Raw genomic sequence first — 19,649 nt, forward strand, 5'->3', positions numbered from 1 at the left:
TTTTTTTAATCTATCTTGAGGACTTTTTATGTTGGGCATCTTCTGGAATCACCATACAGAATAAAGGTATGGAATGTCTCAGTGGAAGTGTACTCTTCTGAAGTGATTGCTTTGTTGTTCTACCTTTATCCTTTCTGCTTTCTACATGTTTTTGTACTGCATTGGATACTTAATAACTTAATATCATTGATATTTTGATTATTAAGAATGGGGGGGGGGGGAAAGCAAGAGTACAAGCACTTTGAGACTATGAATCTGGAAACAATAAGGTTGAATGTGGCATGAAGTAAATACCATTGTGGATTAAGTCAGCTGATGTTTAAGGAAATGGTTATTGCTTATAGAAGATTAGTTGGGTCTGATAGTCAGGGTTGCTGAGTAATTTGGGTGCTAGTTGTGTCTGAAAGAGGTGACCCTTTGAATCTTTAAATTCCAAGCTACCCCAGCAGATCTTGTCACTCTCCCTCTCTGGTCCTGAAGGTCACTACCTTCAGAAAAAGTGAGCCAACATTGGTGCATTATATTGATGTTCAAATAATTTCTGGTAAAACGAAAGTGCTGTAAGTATTATAATTGGTGTTTCAAATGTAACAGTCAGTGCCAGTACACAAACATTTTTCCACTGCTATGTTCCAGTTTGCACTCAGAAAATCAGTGCTACTTGTTTTTATCTTAATTTCTGTGAAGTCTATCCTATGGTAGCTGAGCTAAAAAGCACTGAATAAAAACCAAGTTCACTTCAGTTAATTGCAAACCTTCCAAAGACATCACTGGGATCAGATTTTCAGTCTTTTATTTTGTTTAAACCAAGTAATTCTATAACCACTTCTTATCACATAACATGAAACATAGATTTAATTCTGATGCTGCTCACTAAAGTAAATTCACCCCTACCAGTGTTCCTGGTCAAATCTCATTCATTATTTCACCTAATCTACTTAATTTAATGTCTGGCTCCCATTAATGAGAAGTGTATTATTAGAATAGTCTATTAATGTATTTTAATAGAATAGTATATTATAGAATAGGCTGGAAAACTATTATTCACTTGTCAACTTGAGATAATTTTTGCTCATGTTCAATTGCATGGCCATATCCTGAGAAATCAGGTTTTAAAAGCAAGTATTTAATAGTCTTTTGTGTGTGTGTGTTCTGGTTTGGGGTATTTGCTTTGATGAAATATTTTTAAAAAGTCTTGCAGTATTGCTCTTTAATACTAAATGAGATAATAATTAGAGTAGGTTAATATCCATATTAACCTGTTCTATGAATCTTCTGTCTTATTTTAAATCTGGTCTCCCTTTAGATAAAAGACAAGTGGACAATATGGAAGCTCTAAGGTATGTTTGTATGAGAATATATGCAATTACTCACTAGATGATCAAATTTTAGAATGAAATTGTGGAAGTCAGAAGACCTGGACCTTAACAGCATTTTAAAAAAAGTAATGCCTTTCACAAAAATTAACACAATTTTGCTTAACCATGTGCTTAAATAATTCCTGAAATACGCTGACTGTAGCAGAGGCAAAATACAGTCTGTTGCATCATTACCTGTTTCTTTATCCTTGAAGACAAATTTAACCATATGAGATGCTCCTTCTTTGTCTGTCCAAAAGTCTGCAGTTATTAAAGAACTTGCATGTGAAAGTTCCTTAACTGAGGCCTTGGTTCAGACTCTGCTCTCACACCTGAGTGAAGAGCTATTGAGGCTTCATATTTGCTATACCTAAATGGAGCACACCTCCTACTCTAATAAAATATAGAAAGTGTAATTCACCTCCTCTGGTATTTTGTCTGACAAAATCTGCAGTTCTTTGTCAGTCTTTATGTTCCTAGGAAATCCACCTTTTATACCAGCACAGCTAATGTGAATCTTTATGACCACAGACTGACTAGATGGGGAAATTATATATATATAATTTTGTTTGCATTGTTCATGTGCTTTATATGAATTTATTTCATTTTATTGCTCATAAAATCAGATTTTGGTGGTTCCTTCCCCTCCCCTGAAATGTTGCTTAATGTTATTTTATTTTGCTGTATAAGAAAGGCCTGCATATTTTACAGAGAAATGTGTGCAGAGCACGTGCACCTTAGTAATGCCTGAAGCCAAAATAACAATTCCTTATTTATCTCACATATTGCCATTAGGCCCCTTTGAGAGAATCCTTTCAACCTTTGCAGTGACTGGAAATCTAAGAGCAGCAAGGAAAAGATCTTGTTGAGAGCATTGCCACAAATCAATTTTATTTCTCTTTTCATTTGACCTTTCTTGTTATTTACCAGCCACGCTGAGCAGTTTGATTTGTTAGAAGTTGGTTTTTAGGTGGTGGCAGAGAGGAGTTTATACTAAAACAGCTTCTGAGAGCTTTGATTCTGTTTTATGAATGCTACCTTTGCAATATTGTGGGTGTGTGTCAGCCCCTGAACAGCAAACTGTGTACAGAAACAACATGGATCTTGCAATTTGATCAGGACAAAGCAAGTGGGTTTCAGCAAGGTTGGTTCCAACTCATCTGTGATAAATGAGAAGATAAGGCAATCAGTGCACACCACGACAGCTAGTTAGGCACACTTCAGAGCTACTCAGGTGTGCTCAGCGTTTCCTGGGGGTGTCTGCACATAAATACCTCCTTCATGGTGGCCACTAGAAATGCAGGAGTTGCTTTTCCAAGACTTAACCCAGGTCAGATATAAATAATAGATATTAAGAGTTAGTTCTGGTGCCGAGGCTGTGTTAGAGGCTGTATATTTCAGTTGGGTCAAAAGAATGCATTTTCTGCTGCTTGTTTGGTGGGGGTTCTATTCTCTTTTTCTTCTTTTCTTTGCATAGCTCCTCTGCTTGACAGATGCCTGCAAAATGTCATCAGACCTTTGTGTGGACCTGTTTGGGTCTTTGAGAGAAAAGCTTTCAGCCTCTCAGGAGCAGAGATTTACATCCAAGGAGTTCTATTGGCCCTGCACCAACAAGTAAATCCTGCAAAGTGTTGCAAACAGGTGAGTTGCCCCACTCTTTACAAGTCTGCTTGTCTGTTTTTCTTTTCAAATGTACTGATTGTGTAAAACCCAGCTGTGCCACGTGCTGGAGAGGCTGCAGTGCCTGTTAGGAGAAGGAGATGCTTGTCCTGTGATTGCAGAGCCCACAGTAGAGGAGTTAATTGTGTGTCTCTCTCTCTGGTGGTGTGGGATGGCACGAGTTGCATTTGTGCTGAGCCGGGATGGAAATTCTGTGTGGAATTCCCTGATGGAAATCCCTGTGTAGAAATTCTCTAAAGCCATCAGTTCTCACTGCTGTTCTGCACAGACAGCTTTTAGTTGTCTCAAAAGTCTTCCTGCTCTGAACTAACTTAAATAATGATTCAGTTGAAACATGTTATAAATAAATAAAACGATTCTAAGTACAGCTGGCACAGTGTCATGAAAAATTCAATCAATGTATCGTATTTTAAAACCTCATTATTTTAATTTCTATATGTGTGCCATCAAACAAACGTACCAGAGGCGCATTTTCAATTAGAAAAAGCAGTGGAAAACAGATACTCACTATCCTGTCTGACAGTTTAGGAGCAATTTTTTATTACTGAAATTTTAGGAAACATAAGTGAGAGGAGCACTGATCTCGCTGAGCACGGCAACATAATTTCATTTACGTGTTTAGGAATGCGCCTATTTTTAAGGACTAGGTGAAAACAGGAGGCAGAAAGGTTTTGAAGGCAAGAATGAAATGCAGCAGGCAGTGGGGAGGCTGGGATTGCCAAGTGCTGCTGGCATCGAGGATGAGCAGCTCCGGGCTGGAGGAAGGAAGGGGGGCAGAGGAGCAGGCACGGTGTCACTCGCTCTGTTCACACAGCGCCGCCTGCTGCCAGGGCCGCACGGGGAAGCCAGACCTGCTCCTCTCCAGAGCTAGCAGCGCTCAGCTACAAAAATCAAACAAAAAACCAAAAATGGGAGGGCGTGTGAAAGAGAAACGAGGAAGGGAAAAGAAGACTTGTTTCAGAATGTGTCTTAGGCGGTATGTTAAAAAGTGGCAAATATCTTTACACGTTTTGTTGATAGTTCTAACCTTTTAAGATAAAGTTGCCGGTCGCAAAAGCCACAAAACTGAAATCTACTGCTTTCCAATGTCTTAAAACATTAATATTAACTCTTAAATAAATACTTGTTTGCATTATATATATTTGTATTTAGCAAGTATAATGGCAATTAGTTGAACAAAAAAGACAACAGTTTCTAAATAGGAACTCACATGAAAGTCATTTATTGACTACTTTTCACTCCTTTCTTTAAAACATATATAAAGGCACTTCAGTAAATTAGCTCTATGCTAATCATTCCTCTGGTGATTATCTGTCAGTGTTCAGTAGGAGATTGTACATGACAAGAAAAATTAAACCATTTTAGTGGATTTCCAATCTCTTCTGATGACATATGATTCTTCATAATGAAAGCCTTGCATATAGGTGTATGCTTATATAATCAGCTTGCACATTTGTAATGTTTAGGAGCCCAAATTACGAGGATAAATGTCAGTATAGCTATGACAGTCTAGAAAAATCTTAGATTAAAATATTTTAATAAACATTTCAAACTGAATTAAGTGGTCAAATGAAAATTTTACAGCACAAGGATGTTAAATGTTTTGTGCAGTTAATGTGCCAAAATCTTGTGTTGAGTTGTATTACTTTAAAGATACAACATATAATTCAGTGTGAAGTGTCTCTCTCTGGTAATTTTTCCAGCCATTTTCTCACTGAAGTTGTGTTAGTACTGAGCATAAATGAAGTCATTATGGCAAATGAGTTTTTTTTCAGCTGTAGGTATAACAATTCTTTTCACTGTGCTCTTACACCTTTTTGTTTATGTTGACCTTGTCTGAATAAAGTTTGTTTTGTAATGAGCACGTTGTGCTGTGAGACAGACCCAAGTTTAGAGGCACATTAAAAACAAACCAGGACATTCAAGGGAAATATTCTGACTTTGTCCTGTTGTGCTGAGGCCTGGCAGGGCAGTGCTGTGGTGGCTACACACAGAATTCACACCAATATAACATCCAGACACTGCCTGACAGCATCAAATAGATTTGCTCCATTTCCATTTGTTTCTGTGCTCTTTGGACACCTGAATTATTTGTGTTTACTTTGTCTTTTCATGTAAATCAAAGGGCAAAGCAGATTTTAAAGCAGTTCTATTCTTTGATTCACTATCACTCTGCTGAGGCACTTTAGTCTGCCTGCAGAAATCAAGCAGCACATACAAATAATAATATGCTAATACGCATAATTCTATAGCACATGTATTTCTGTTAAGTCCGCCTGGACTTCAGTCAAAAATGCATGTATTGAATTAAACAAGTGTTGTCTTTATATCAGAGCTGCCTCTTGTCCCAGGGAAGGGCAGGGTGAGGAGCCCCTGCCCCTTTGCTGGGGCGTTTGGAGCCTCTCACAGGAGACAGGGAGAGCTTCCAAGTGTTCCCTGACATGAATACAGGCAGAGTAAACCAGGTGCAACTCGGGGAACGCCTGAGTGCTGGCAACTGCTTTTAGTTTTTCTTTGAATCAGTGAGAAAGTTTAAAAAAAAAAAAAAAAAAAGCACAAACGCTATACTGCATAAATCCTCTATCTTTTCCTTTCTAGAACTGCATATTTATATATTGAGCCATAAGCTTTCCTAAATTCTCACAAAGCTTATGTTGACATTTTAATGTCATGAATTCTGGGAGGGTAAAATGCAGCTAATACCAAAAAAACCCAAAAAAACATTAACCATCACTTCTGTTAGAATTCTTCCACTATTAATTTTGCAGAGGTCAGCCTTTTGCCTTGCTGTTTTAAACATGCTGTGTAGGCATCTGTTGGAATTTCTGGGATCCTCAAATATACCTGGGGGTTAAATCAGGTAATTTTATATAAAAGCAGACAATTTTATATATAGTATATGTAACTATATAATTATTTTATATCATAAAAGCAGTTCGTGTTATATATAGTATACATAATTATATAATTATTTTATGTCATAAAAGCAGTTTGTGTTATATATAGTATACAAAATTATATAATTATTTTATGTCATAAAAGCAGTTAGTGTTACATATAGTATACATAATTTTATAATTATTACATATCATGAAAGCAGCTAATGTTATATATATTATATATAATTATATAAATGTTTTATATCATAAAGCAGTACATTTTATATATATTATATATGCATATATACTATAAATGATTACATTATATATACAGTATATATATGTACATATACTATAGATGTATCTATATAGTATATGTATGATGATATTATTCTATATCATAGAAGCAGTTAATTATATATATTATATATACTTACATAATTATTTTATATAAAAGTATAATTTTCTACATATAATCTGTAATTACAAAGTTCTTTTATATCATGAAAGCAGTACATTTTATATATATGATTATAATATATTAAATCATAAAAGCAGTTAATTTTCTATGTATTATATATACTTACGTCACTATTTTAGATCATAAAAGCAGTACAATTTCTATATATAATGTATAATTACATAATTCTTTAATATCATAAGAGCAATCAATTTTACTTATTTTATATATGATTACATTATATATATCATAAAAGCAGTTAATTTTCTATATATAGTGATAATATTATATTGAATCATAAAAGGAGTTAATTTTATATATAGTAGATATAAGTATATGATGATATTATATCATGAAAGCAGTACATTATGTATCTGATTATAATATATTAAATCAAAAAAGCAGGACATTTTCTATATATTATATATACTTATGTCACTATTTTATATCATACAAGCAATATATTTTACATATATATTTATAATATTATATTGAATCATAAAAGGAGGCAATTTGATATATACTAGATATAATTATATGATTATTTTATATGATAAAACCGGTTAATTTTCTATATATCATAATTATATAATTCTTTAATATCGTAAAAGCAGTCTATTTTACATATTATTGTATATATCATAAAAGGAGTTAATTTTATATAATTATAATGTTATATATATCATAAAAGGAGTTGATTTTATATATATTAGATATAATTATACGATTATTTTATATCATAAAAGCAGTCAATTTTATCTATATGATCATAATATTATATTTATCATAAAAGGAGTTAATTTTATAGATATTAGATATAATGATACGATTATTTTATATCATAAAAGCAGTCAATTTTATCTATATGATCATAACATTATATATATCATAAAAGGAGTTAATTTTATATATATTAGATATAATGATACGATTATTTTATATCATAAGTCAATTTTATCTATATGATCATAATATTATATATATCATAAAAGGAGTTAATTTTATATATATTAGATATAATGATACGATTATTTTATATCATAAAACAGTCAATTTTATCTATATGATCATAATATTATATATATCATAAAAGGAGTTAATTTTATATATATTAGATATAATGATACGATTATTTTATATCATAAAAGCAGTCAATTTTATCTATATAATCATAATATTATATATATCATAAAAGGAGTTAATTTTATATATATTAGATATAATCATACGATTATTTTATATCATAAAACAGTCAATTTTATCTATATGATCATAATATTATATATATCATAAAAGGAGTTGATTTTATATATATTAGATATAATGATACGATTATTTTATATCATAAAACAGTCAATTTTATCTATATGATCATAATATTATATATATCATAAAAGGAGTTAATTTTATATATATTAGATATAATGATACGATTATTTTATATCATAAAACAGTCAATTTTATCTATATGATCATAATATTATATATATCATAAAAGGAGTTAATTTTATATATATTAGATATAATGATACGATTATTTTATATCATAAAAGCAGTCAATTTTATATGTGCAATACGCATAATTATAAAATTATTTTACAAGCTATAATCAGTTTTATACGTGACGCATGCCGCCGGAGGAAAGCATGTAGGACGTTTTGGGAAAAGCTTTTTTTCCGCTGCCGAGCCCCTAGAACGCCTGCTAAGAGCACTTTCAGAGGGCCCACGAAAGCCCTTTTCCCAACGAGACGCGGGCGAGCTGCGCGGCGCGGCGCGACAATGGGGGCAGCGGCGCTGGGGCTGCCGGCAGCGCTGGGGGATGCTCCCCTCATTAGCATTCCCCGTCAGCAGCGGGGCTGTCGGAGGGGGTGTCGGGGCAGGAATGCCATTGTGGCGGGCCCCAGTGTTTGGGGACAAACACTGCTGCGGAGGGGACGTGTGAAAAGGCCCCGGAGCTGACAGTGAATGAGGGAGGCTGTGCTTTCTGCGCGCTTCAAGCAGGGAAGCTGTCACTCAGCGGCCCGCCGCGGCCAAACAGAGGCCAAAAGAGAGGGCTCAAATACCTTTTAAAATGATATTAATGGTTTTTAAACGTCTCCTTCGTTTGGCGTTGCGCTGGCGGCCTGGCCCGTGCTAAATAATATCAGCTGTGAGCGGGTAAATGAAAGGACATCTCCCTGCCACAGCGAGCGTTCGCTCTGGAAGGTGTGGGTGTGGAAGTATTTGAGATTCCCAGGTTTCTATCAGTATTTAGATGGCTTTGAGCACGCACAAGGGTTTATCAAAATGTGGATGTGGTGGTTAACAAACACAGCTGCTCCTGGGGTTTTACTCTGTGCGCTTTTATTTTTGGTGATATGTGTGGGGAAGAGGGGACTGAGCCGGGATGAGAAGTGACAGGAAACTGTGCTGAATGTTCATTAGCTTGATCTAGCAGAACTTACAGTAATAGTAATTAATCATTGGAAGCACAGCAAATTACATTGCATTAAAGTAATGGAGCTAGTATGCAAAATACCCACAAGGAAACAAAAGGGAATAAAATTATTGACTTGATTCTGTTATGTGCTGGTTTGGCTATGGGAAAACAAGCTTAAATGCAGTGCTTCGACTGAATATCCAACATTTTTTCTAAGTCACGTGAATAAACATCATAATTTAGGAGGCTTTCCTCATTTTGCTGTGCAGATCTGCAAAAAATATTACTGATTTTAAAAAAAATTGAAATACTGCCAGCAACAGAACAAAGGAAAAAAGAAAGTCTATATTTCTTCTATTTTCTTGTGTTGCTCTTTTGAAACTGCTGACTCAAGTTCTGGAGGCTGAATACCTCTGTGAGATACAAACAAAAGCTTTGTTCTGTAACTTTTCATTTTTGTGCTTTATAAGAAACATGTTTATCACTACTATTCAGTTGGTTTTCACAGATTGCAGTAATTACATTTTTCAGTAAGAATTTTAATTACTTATTTGTTTTCTTTTCCCCTCGTATGAATGAAATGCAAACTAGTTTGTAGGTATAATAATTTTCAGGGTGTTTGCCTGGCAGAAATATAAATGATAAAATGATACGCTTTTATCAAGTATTTTTAAACTGTATGTTTTTCCTATAATTTCTATATCCACACTTGTTCACAGAGTTATCAGAAATTTATACCAAATGAAACCTGTTTGTAATGCTGTTTTCAGAAAATCAGATTATATTGTGATAAACTCAGCATAATAATTATTAGCTGTTATTTGAAGGAAACAAGAAGTCCATCAAAATTTTTAACTTGGTTTCTGAATCGATGCAGTTTTGTATTTGTGTTTTTATGGGTTATGAAAGAATATATTCTTAAAATAACTCGAGTATCACAGCCTCTGTTCATTAACATCCCCCCTCCTTTTTTGTAGACCTAAATTATTTTTGTTTCCTCTTCCATGAAGCTTCTCTTTTTCTAATTTTATATGACACTGACTCATGCTCTTGAAGAGATGTTAAGTATCTTTATTTCCTTCTTTAGAGGTCACAGAAAAATAGATTTTTTTTTTTTGTCTGTTTGCCCTGTGTGGACGCCACTCCAGAAATAATCCTGTGTTAAAGTGAAATTTGAGTAGAGCAAGATTCAGTATGAAAACTGTAATATTTCACCCTGGCTTCCTATTAAAATAATATAAAAATAGTGTTTTGGTAATTTTGACATAGAAAGCTGCCATCTTGATAGTTCAGCTAAGTGATTCTTAGAATGTTGGGCTTTTTATAGATTTGAGTGAGGCTTGAGATTTTTCCCACAGCTTAGCTGCACTCTAGTTACCAGAAGTATTTTAAGAACCTTAAACTTGTGTCTTTTTCCAAGTGTCATGCCTTGAGCAGGCCTAACATCAGTTAAATGAAGTGAAAATTGCATTCTTGTCTTGATAGAGATGAAAATGGATTTCTGGTCATGAAATAGATGTAGTTGTCACTTTTTTAAAAAGGTGTCAGCAGTTTGCTTCAGCAAGTAAGGTGCCAATTCAGTATGACAGTAAACTTGTGATCTGAGCAATCAATAAAATGCTTCAATAACTTCTGCTTCATTACACTTATAATAAGAGGCTATAGATCTGTGGCACATAAAATGTTGATAAAGAGGATATGTAGGGACTCAGTGTGACATTTTGTTTTAGTAATACAGTAAGTGCAATGTTGCCATCTAGAGTTTGTGCATAGGTAATTATTCTGAGAGCAAAAGCCCCGGTGAAAAAATAAACATTGATGCTCCCAGGCCTTGTTTGTTTCCATCGCTTTGTGGCATGTGTGTCTATCTGTATGGATTAGTTCATTTGCCTTGCCAAAAAAATTGTGTAGGGCAGGGAGAGGAAGAGAATTTCAATTCTTTTTATGCTTTGTCATTAAATACTGTGTAAGGACATGATTCCCCCCATTCCAAGCTAAGGTTTAAATGCATCTAAGGATCAATTATCACTTAAATAAATGAAGTTGTTGCCAGCTACTACCAAAAATCACTGCCATGGTTTGACACCTGTAAAAGGGGAAGAGGGAAGCTTTGTAGTCCCAGGGAGTTGATGTTGTGACGTTGCACGTTCTGACCAAGGGTTCCTGCAGTTGATTTATGCATTATGAGACCATAAATGGCTCCTGCTGACTGTTCATAAACATTGCAGGGGAACTGTCTCTGCGCTATTGATCTTGGGAGAAAATTATTTTGATATGTTAAATAGAGGGGGTTCTACCCTTTTAGTATGGGTGGCACCTGATTGATAGAACCTACAAAGAGCCATATTGCATTTTGAATAAATGAAACTTTATTTAGATCTAGAGAGGCTTTTGTTTCACAGGGAAATGAATGGAAACCCTAAGTTCTTCTGAAAAGTATTTTTAAAAGATGTAGAACCAACAGTTCTGTCTAGCAGCATGAAGTATGGGCTTATCTGGTTCAGCAGTCTAAGTGTTTTATTTCAGTAAACACAAGTGGTTGAGGTTATTGGAGACTGGGTAATTAAAACAATCTTTGTATAGACCATTCTAAGGTGAGTAGCTGCACAGATACAGAATGTTTGTTAAGAGAGTAACTAAATAAATATTTTCCTTTTTATAAGCAGCAAGAATGATGCTGCCTCTGGCTTTGCTTCAGTTTGGTCTGTATTTATAAACAGTTTGTCTCCTGAGTATCAGAGCCTTATTTTAAGTTTGGCTACTCATGTGCCGTTTCCTGATGAGGCATTCTGCTAACCCTGTCCTGTGCGTTGTCATCAGCATTTCATTGTTAATTCCTTCTGCACAGATCATAAATACAGGAGAGTAAATGGTGGAAATCTGTCTGAAATTGTGCTGAGGAGTTAAATGAATACTCTGAGAATGTCATTTCTGGATTGTTTTTCACCATGAACTGACATTGTTTTTTTTTTCTTTCTCCCTGTTTGAACATGAATGTTTGCTAGAGAAATATGGTTCATGCTAAAAAAAGTCACTTATTAGTCAAAAGAGCACAGATGGGGGATGATATTCTTCTGCAAATTAGAAATTAAGAGACCTTTTGGGACTAATGAAGTTTTAATTATAGCAGGGTCCAACATCTTTGTCCACTGTATTTACCAGTCAGGTTTGATTCGGCCTCACTGGCCACAGACCTGTTCACCTTTTGCATAAGTTGTGTCCTGAGGTGCCTTCTGCAAAATCAGGTGAATCCAAATAGGACATGGATTCTTTGGTGATGACAGGGAGGCAAAAGGAATTTGTTACTTTCCATTTTATTATCCATTTTGTCACTGGACTGCCACCAAACACCTGTGCAAGTAATGTGTCTCTGCACTGAAATATGGATTTCGCTTTTTTTTTTTTTTTTTTTTTTAGCATTTAGAATTCACACACTGGGAAGTCTTAACCCTTAGTCCAGGCTAACAGTGTTTGATGGCATAAAAATAATTCTGATCAGCTGGTACCCGGTTCTAGCAATGTGTCGGACAGAGACAGACCAACATTCCTGGATTTTATCAATCTGAGGTAGATATTGGCACACTGAGATTATTTCACTTAATCCCAGCCTATTTATCCTTCTTTGGGGATTGTGCAAGGTCAAATTACATCACATTTGAGAGTGAATAAGTGTACCCTCAATTGCGTCAGCTGACAAAGTTGTTAAACAGAGTAAATGGAATGTGTGCCTGTGTCTGGGGGCACTAACACATTCTGCTGGTGTAAGTGGGTTTATAACAAATTTCTGAGCTTTCAATATCATTCCCAACTAAGAATTATTGGTTAAGCAAAGAGGTTTTCACTTTTATTGTTCATAAAAAAAAATCTGTAAATAATCCACATAGCACTACACGGACTTGAATAAAGATTAGTTTCAGATATCTCCTCTTCAAGCTCAGTAAGAAAACAGCTAAATATCCACCTATGTCAAGTGGGATTAGATTTGCAGTAGAGTCCTGGTTGCCACCAGTGTGCAGCACTGACTTTTTTTTCCTTTTTGATAGTTAAATGAAATGCTGCAGAATTATAAGATGTACTCTTTGAGCTAGTTCTTCCACTAAGCCTATCAAAAAGTTGCTAAAATAAAAAAATAGAAGCTCAGAACTTTCTGACTATTCTGAAAATAAATTGTTGCATGTAGCAACTTTGAAAGTAATTAGGGAATTCTATTGCTAAAGTCAGTGGAAGTAGATTTGACAGATTTCCTCTAAATTACTCAACCACCTACAGGTACTACTGCCAAGATTCTTTTGAAAGGAGAATAAATTTTCTGGAGTTGCAACAGCAGAGTGAAGGGGTGTTGTTTGATAGATTCCCTGAGCTGTTTCAACACCCACAGGTATTTATTTGTAAGGAAACAATCATGCAGAGCCTTCAGCTGGTCGGAGAGGGCACAGCATTCCATCTTCACCTGACATCCTATCTGTTCTCCCAGCAGCCACCCACTCCTCCCCAAACAAAGCTCACCAAGAGCCTTTGCTGTCAATGCTCAAGAATATCAATGTTTTTTTAAAGGCATCCAAACAGGATAGAAAAAGTCATTGTTCCTCAAAGGGATTGAGGTGGGAGAAGGAAAACTGTCTTTAGGATTGATTGGTATTCCTCACATTCTTTCCTAATTAATCAATGTTATTCTTTAATTGTTAGACCCTCTCAAAGGTAATTATTTACTGGCTTAGAAGCTGAATATAATGGGAAAAAAAATAGCCAGAAAGATGAAAATCAAAGTTTTATTTGCTTTATTCTCTTTTTAGTTTGACTTGTTTCAGACTTGCAAAGACTGGTTTGTCTTGTTTTAAACAAGCAAGTCCTGAAATACTCAGCATGGGTTCTTCAAATTGCATAAATTTTACCTAAGAGGGTTTAACAGGAAGACCTTAAGTTTGTAAAAATGAAACGTTGTGACGTTTAGTATTTCTCCAAGATGCGTTTTCATGCTATGGTTTTATTTCCATATACTTTTAAAAATATTTATTCCAGTAGTGCCTAAATGATCCAAAAAGACCAGGCCTGTTTATTGTGCGTTCACTGGATTTATTATTTGTCACACAAATGTAGGATCCTTTACCTTATAGTGTAATGTTATTGAAATTATTATATATTTAAAAATTTGACCATTTTTCTTCTATTATATATTTAACTTTTTTTTCTACTATGATATATTTTAAAATTTGACCATTTTTCCAAAGCCTTTAAACTTGTTTGTACTCTGTAAGAATCTGTGTCTGGTAAAACAGTACTCTTCTTATTTTTTAACCGTTTGCTTTGTTTATTATTTTCCTTGATTTATTACTTAAATTCAGTATTAACAACATAAATATTGCCATTGAAAAACTAAACTAATTCAGTTTTATTTTGAATGTATTAGGGATGTGAATCAAAACTGTCTTGTCGGTTTATGGTGTATTTAAGGATATTGAAACAAATTACTTCTAAACTTCCTTCTCTAGCAAACAACAATAAATCCATCCTTCTCTTCTTCTTGCTGAATAATTTTTCTTCACAACCCTTATGCTAAGGCAAAGAGCAGACACTTTGCTTGGTACAGCTGCAAATAGTGAAGTGCTGCACTGCCAGACTTCTGTGCTGTGAAACAAGTGTCCAGAACATGAGAGATTTCTGCTGCCGCCTCCCAGTGGTGCTCATATCTGATTTATGAGCTGCGTTCTTTTGTCCAGAGTGACAAACCCCTGTATCCTGTCACTATTTGGGTGTAGTAAACAATCTGTATTTCTTTGTCAGCTTCATCTTCTCTGCAGATTCTCTTCTTTACAGACACACACATGCTGACTTAAAAGAAATTTTTCCTGCCATTGTAGCAAAGAAAGCAGTTGTCAATATTATTCATTGTGATTTTTTCCCCTGAACTATCTCAGCTGATTCATCCAGCTGAGTCACCTGAGTTCCAATCTATCAAATGGGTATCTTGTCTTCAAAAAACTATTTCGGATAATTTATTGGTAAGTGAGATGCTTTCCCAGTTTGTGTTCTGCAGTTGTTCAAAGTAAAAGTAAAATTCCGTTGGGCTAACTAACAGAATTTATGGGCATTATATATCCATAACTTTATAAATGAACTGCAAGCCTGAGTTGGCCTCTTAGTCCAAGTTGCAAACTTTATTCCAAAACTCTCCAGTGGTGCAGGATCAAGCTGTTGTTAGCCCAGCCTGATGTGATCACCAAAGCATCTCAGAAGGGCTGAATTTCAGCTGGCTTTGCGCATTTGGAGACCCAAATGTTCACCTCTCCCAGGCAGAATGGTTGGGTGTGTGCCTTTTCCCTGTTACATCTCCCCAGGATCACATTTAGCAGAGTCCAGGTATTGCCTGCCAGGAGGAAAGAGGAATTTTATCATTTACCAGGATTCTCTCAGTCCTTGTTTGTCCAGGTAGCCCAAAATAGGGATGTTCCGGAAGAAAGGATGTGGATGCATTGGGTAAAATAAAAACCACGTGAAATGGCTTGTTCTGCCCTGCTTCCCAGACTGGGCTGCTAGCAATAGTTTAACAAGTGTCCTAAAATGTGTGTAGCTGCATGTTCCTGCAGTAAAACTTACCTGCAATCCATGGCCACTGCTGATCTTGACTCATTTAAAAATGTAGAAGGTAGAAATGGTACATGAAAAAGGAAAAAGTGCTCCCCAGTTAGAAAAAAGAAAGAAGTATTTAATGAGCTGCTGCACCTATTCCTCAAGAACACATAGCAGGAAAAATACTCTTGAAGATCTGATAGAACTCTTTAAAAGGCACAAAACTTGGTCTGAGGACCAATTTTCCAGGTGAAAGGAGATAATTATCTCACTAAAGTCTTAAAGAATTTGTACAATTCAGAGAAATGTAACCATTTTAAAGCCAGCAGTAACGTGGCTTTGCCCTGCCAAGAAAGAAAATAGCGCAGAGTTTTCTGGAAGAAAGTCTTGTGCGGATAACCAAGTGTCTGTTGAATGGTTAATCACTTATCTCCCAAGGCCCAGAAAAGCCAAGTCCAAAGGCTGTAAAAAAGGAAACAGGTTGTCAGTGTTGATGTAGCTGAGATAACTGAACAATCTTTATTGATAATTGAGCAAATGCCTTGAAGTATTCCAAATAACTGCAAGGACATTAAAGCTGGGATAACTGTTGCACTTATCTGCCAGAGGCCCTTGTGAAAAGTCCAGACTGAATTAAGGATTTAAAAAGGTAGAACAACCAGGATCCATATTATACAACAATTATTAGATCAAACTTCTAAAATAAAATTGAGGTTTCTGCTCCCTGTTTTGCTACAAAAAGGCTGTCTGGGAACTTCACTGCTCCAATGATTAGAAGCTTTCATCTAATTTTCATTTAAAAAAATTTTCATGTCTCTTTAATATCAATTCCTTCCTTTTTTAATAGAATTTGCCTGAAAATGCTCTGCCTCCTCTCCACATATTTTTAAAGAGCAGTCATATCTGTTTTTAGCCTTTTTGTTTAATTCATAGACTAAACTAATTCTGTTGTAGGAGATGCTCTTCATTATTTAACCACAGTAATATTCCTCAGTGCAGCTGTTTTTCTTCTTGTTAGAACATAAAAGATCCACATTATTTCAAGCTATTTAATGGCTTGATAGGCTGCTTTCTAGTTTCATGGATATTTTTTAATCCTTTTTTATTTAGAATTTATATTCACTCTTTTCTATTCATACGATGGCCTCTCTGCCATGAAAATATGTGTTAAAATATTTGTTATTTTTATATCAAAATAGAAAATGAAGAATGTTTTATTGCCTTCAGTATGTTAAGTCTTTGAGTTTTACTCTCTAGGTCATACCATACTAGTTTTCATTATTAACTTACAGTGCTACCTTACTATATTTATTCTGTATTTTCTAAAAAAATTCATTCAATGCTCATATTCCAGGCATAACTTTCCAGTGTGTTCGCTGCCTGAGTGATACAGGGTTTCATTCTTGTTAAGATATCAGGTGGTTTTTGTTAGTTTTTTTCCATTGGTATCATCCACTCCACGATTTTTAGAGATCACACCCTCCTTTTTCTAGTCACACAGTAACTTCTGAACCTTGCCAATAAATATCTTCTACAATTTTATCTATTCCTTGGATTGTCAAAATTGAAAGTGAAAATAATGAAACCTCTTTTCTCATTGCCCTATTCTTAGTGGTCATTTAAGCTGCTAAAATGTGAGCAGGTGGTAAAGGATATGAATTTCTTGAAAGAATGAGGTCTGCAAGACTGAAGATAATGTGGCTCTCCTTTGAAATTCTGGATAAGTATTTTTTAATACAGTAACTATTATCCATAAAGTTATGTTTATGAAATGTCATGAATATATTGAGTGTGGAAGTACTTAGAAAAATCTGTTTGATAAAAGAGTCAAGCTTTTATGTCTAGATACTTCAAAAGGTCAAAATCAAATTTTATTTTATTGTTCTTCAGTCCTTATTTCTTGATTCTTGGTCAACTTTGGAAAACATGTTCTCTCCTGAATTTGTTTACAAAAATTATCTTCTGGTTTTGAAGTAGTTTTACTTTGTGGCGCATTTTATCCTATTTAACTTCCACGTATGGATGTATCATTGTACAACAGGGTAGTGCAGTTATACTGAAGGGTATGACAGTGTTCTGTATTGCTGAAATTCCAGCTGATGGGAAATTAAGTGGAAGAGCGCAAATTGAAAAGTAATTCTTGTAGCTGCTTATTGGGGGCACTGTTGTTTCCATCAAGTTCTTCTCTCTCCATGGTGGTTGATCCCTTGTGCAGGCTGCCCTGGAGCAGGGGCTGGGCAGAGCTACAGAACAAAGCAGGGATTGATTCAAAGCATCTCCTCCATGGATCCACCTTGGGCAGCACCAGAGCCCAGCCAGGGCTGCACCCAAGATGACCCAAAATGGCCCCAAAATGCACGAGCGCTGCCGGGCTCTCTCCCTGGGATCAGTTCTGCTCCATTTGCACCTTGCAGTTCATTGTCCCATTGCAGCTTTAGCCCAGGCACTCCCAGCCTGCTTGTTTTTCTCTCTGCAGCCCACGGGGTTTGTGCTCTGGGGCTGAGATTGGGATCATTTGTCCTTGGTGCCCAGCTGGAGCAGGAATTGTTTTGTCTCCCTGCTCTGGGCACAGAGCTCACCATCCCTGAATGTGAAGCCCAGAGCCACACACTGAAGCAGCACAGAATGTGAAAATATAAAATCTAAACCTGAGGCATCATGGTTGTTACAAATACCTGCTCTCCCAGCCTTTTTCCCTTTTCTTTTGCACATGGAGATGGAAGAACTAAACAATTTTCCCTCTTCATTAGGGATTTATTAACATTGCTGATTTGTTAACTCTGTAAAATATTGATTATTGATTCCAGCTATGATCTTCCACTATCATTGAGGGAGAGTCTCAGGCCTAATGCTCTGCTTAAAAAGAAGTTTCCAACTCCCTTCTCTTGGCTGACTTTGGTGTGAGAAATTTTGTCATGTGGTGCAGGCCTCCATCAGCTTTCTGCTGCTTGGTTTGTTTCCTTGGGCAGGTTGGTTCTCCTGGACTGCAGTGACCATCCCAGCCAGGGTCAGGGCTTGAACAATTTGCTGAAAAATGACTTGCCCTGAAAGCAAGTGAAGGAAGTCTGTAAAATCTGAATATTGAAGTTTTAACTCTTTCAGGTTTACTAAATCATTTGCCCAACTCTTATTGCTATATTTAGTATCGTGTTTTGTCTCCCCTCCCCTTCTTCCTCTCTCTTTTCTTTAGATTAAGATTACATTTTTTCTTATGTCATATAAACTAAAATTTACTTTTGAAGATTACTGCAAATGTCACTGAACAATGGACATTACATGCAGGAAAACAACCTGGTGTCAGGAAATATAACAATCAAGGGAATGTTTTCCAATGGCAATAGCATTTCCATTATTCCTAAATGATGTAAGTTTCTATTTGCAGGAAACTTGCCACCTTCTAAGGAAAGGTGTAAATCAAGATGTTCCCAGCCTTGATTTACTTTTGAAAAGTTCACAACTTATATGAAATACAGATTTTTAAGAAAGAATGACTTCTGTTGATCTTAGAGAGATGTATCATTGCTGTGCTCAGTTTGAACACTATGTGTAGTATTCTTCTAAGGGATGATATTTGCTTTAAAGCTTGCCATTTAAAGAATCAAATTGACATTTCGCTTGGTCTGGTTGCAATATCTTAATTTTGCAGTATGTATTTTCTGCCTGGGGAGGAGCGCTTTTGAGGGGTCCACACATTTTATCAATATTGTTTAATTTATCCTTAAATCAGGCTTCTGTTGAGCATTGGACCAGTCTCGTGGCCCCTCTCTGAATGGCAATCATGGGATGCAGATATCCTGCAACATTCCCTGTTTTCCCAGGGCTGGCATCTGGCTGCTCTGTGGATTCCTGAGGCAGTTCTGTGAGCACTGATGCCTCCAGGTCCCCATGTGATGGAGCAATGCCCTCTTCTTTTCCTTGTTTTGATCATAACGGGGAGCCTGTTTGTAAATGCTTAAAAAAAGCTATTTCCCCTCATTTGAAAGTGAAGAAACCTCCAATTTATAGAGAGATTTTTTTGTGTCTTTTCTGTCATCTTTTCTTTAATGTATTACAGAGAGCTTTTGCAACTCACTAGATCTCTTAGTTTTTAATTTGATGCCATGCAAATCTGGTTTTAATGATGTTGATCAAAAGCAATTTCCCATGTTTAAATACTAGCTGAGGAAATATCAGTGGGGACTTGAAGGCCATTCCTGAACAAGTGCCTGACTCGGGATATCTCTACTCATTGATGTTAAAGAAATAAAAAAACAATTATACAGGATAAATACCATAATTTCTGAAGT

General features: G+C 35.7%; 1 protein-coding gene across 5 annotated transcripts in view; it reads left to right on the plus strand.

Moving 5' to 3' along the window:
- DCDC1 (doublecortin domain containing 1) overlaps window positions 1–19,649 on the plus strand; it is a 42,603-nt gene that overhangs the window by 7,052 nt on the left and 15,902 nt on the right. Inside the window, exons 3-7 of one of the 5 annotated variants that reach the window (XR_009418703.1) lie at window positions 21–66; window positions 1,307–1,340; window positions 2,836–2,999; window positions 5,807–5,898; window positions 7,981–8,097. Coding sequence is in view for 1 of the 5 variants with exons in the window: in XM_059475188.1 (XP_059331171.1) it covers window positions 21–66; window positions 2,836–2,999; window positions 5,807–5,893 (297 nt within the window). In the remaining 4 variants the exon portion in view is untranslated. Of the gene's footprint in view, window positions 1–20; window positions 67–1,306; window positions 1,341–2,835; window positions 3,000–5,806; window positions 5,971–7,980; window positions 8,098–19,649 lie in introns of those variants that run through there. The other 4 variants (XR_009418702.1, XR_009418704.1, XM_059475188.1 and 1 more) reach the window with 4 other exon arrangements.

The sequence above is a fragment of the Ammospiza nelsoni genome, chromosome 6, assembly GCF_027579445.1.
Source record: "Ammospiza nelsoni isolate bAmmNel1 chromosome 6, bAmmNel1.pri, whole genome shotgun sequence".
Taxonomy (NCBI): domain Eukaryota; kingdom Metazoa; phylum Chordata; class Aves; order Passeriformes; family Passerellidae; genus Ammospiza; species Ammospiza nelsoni.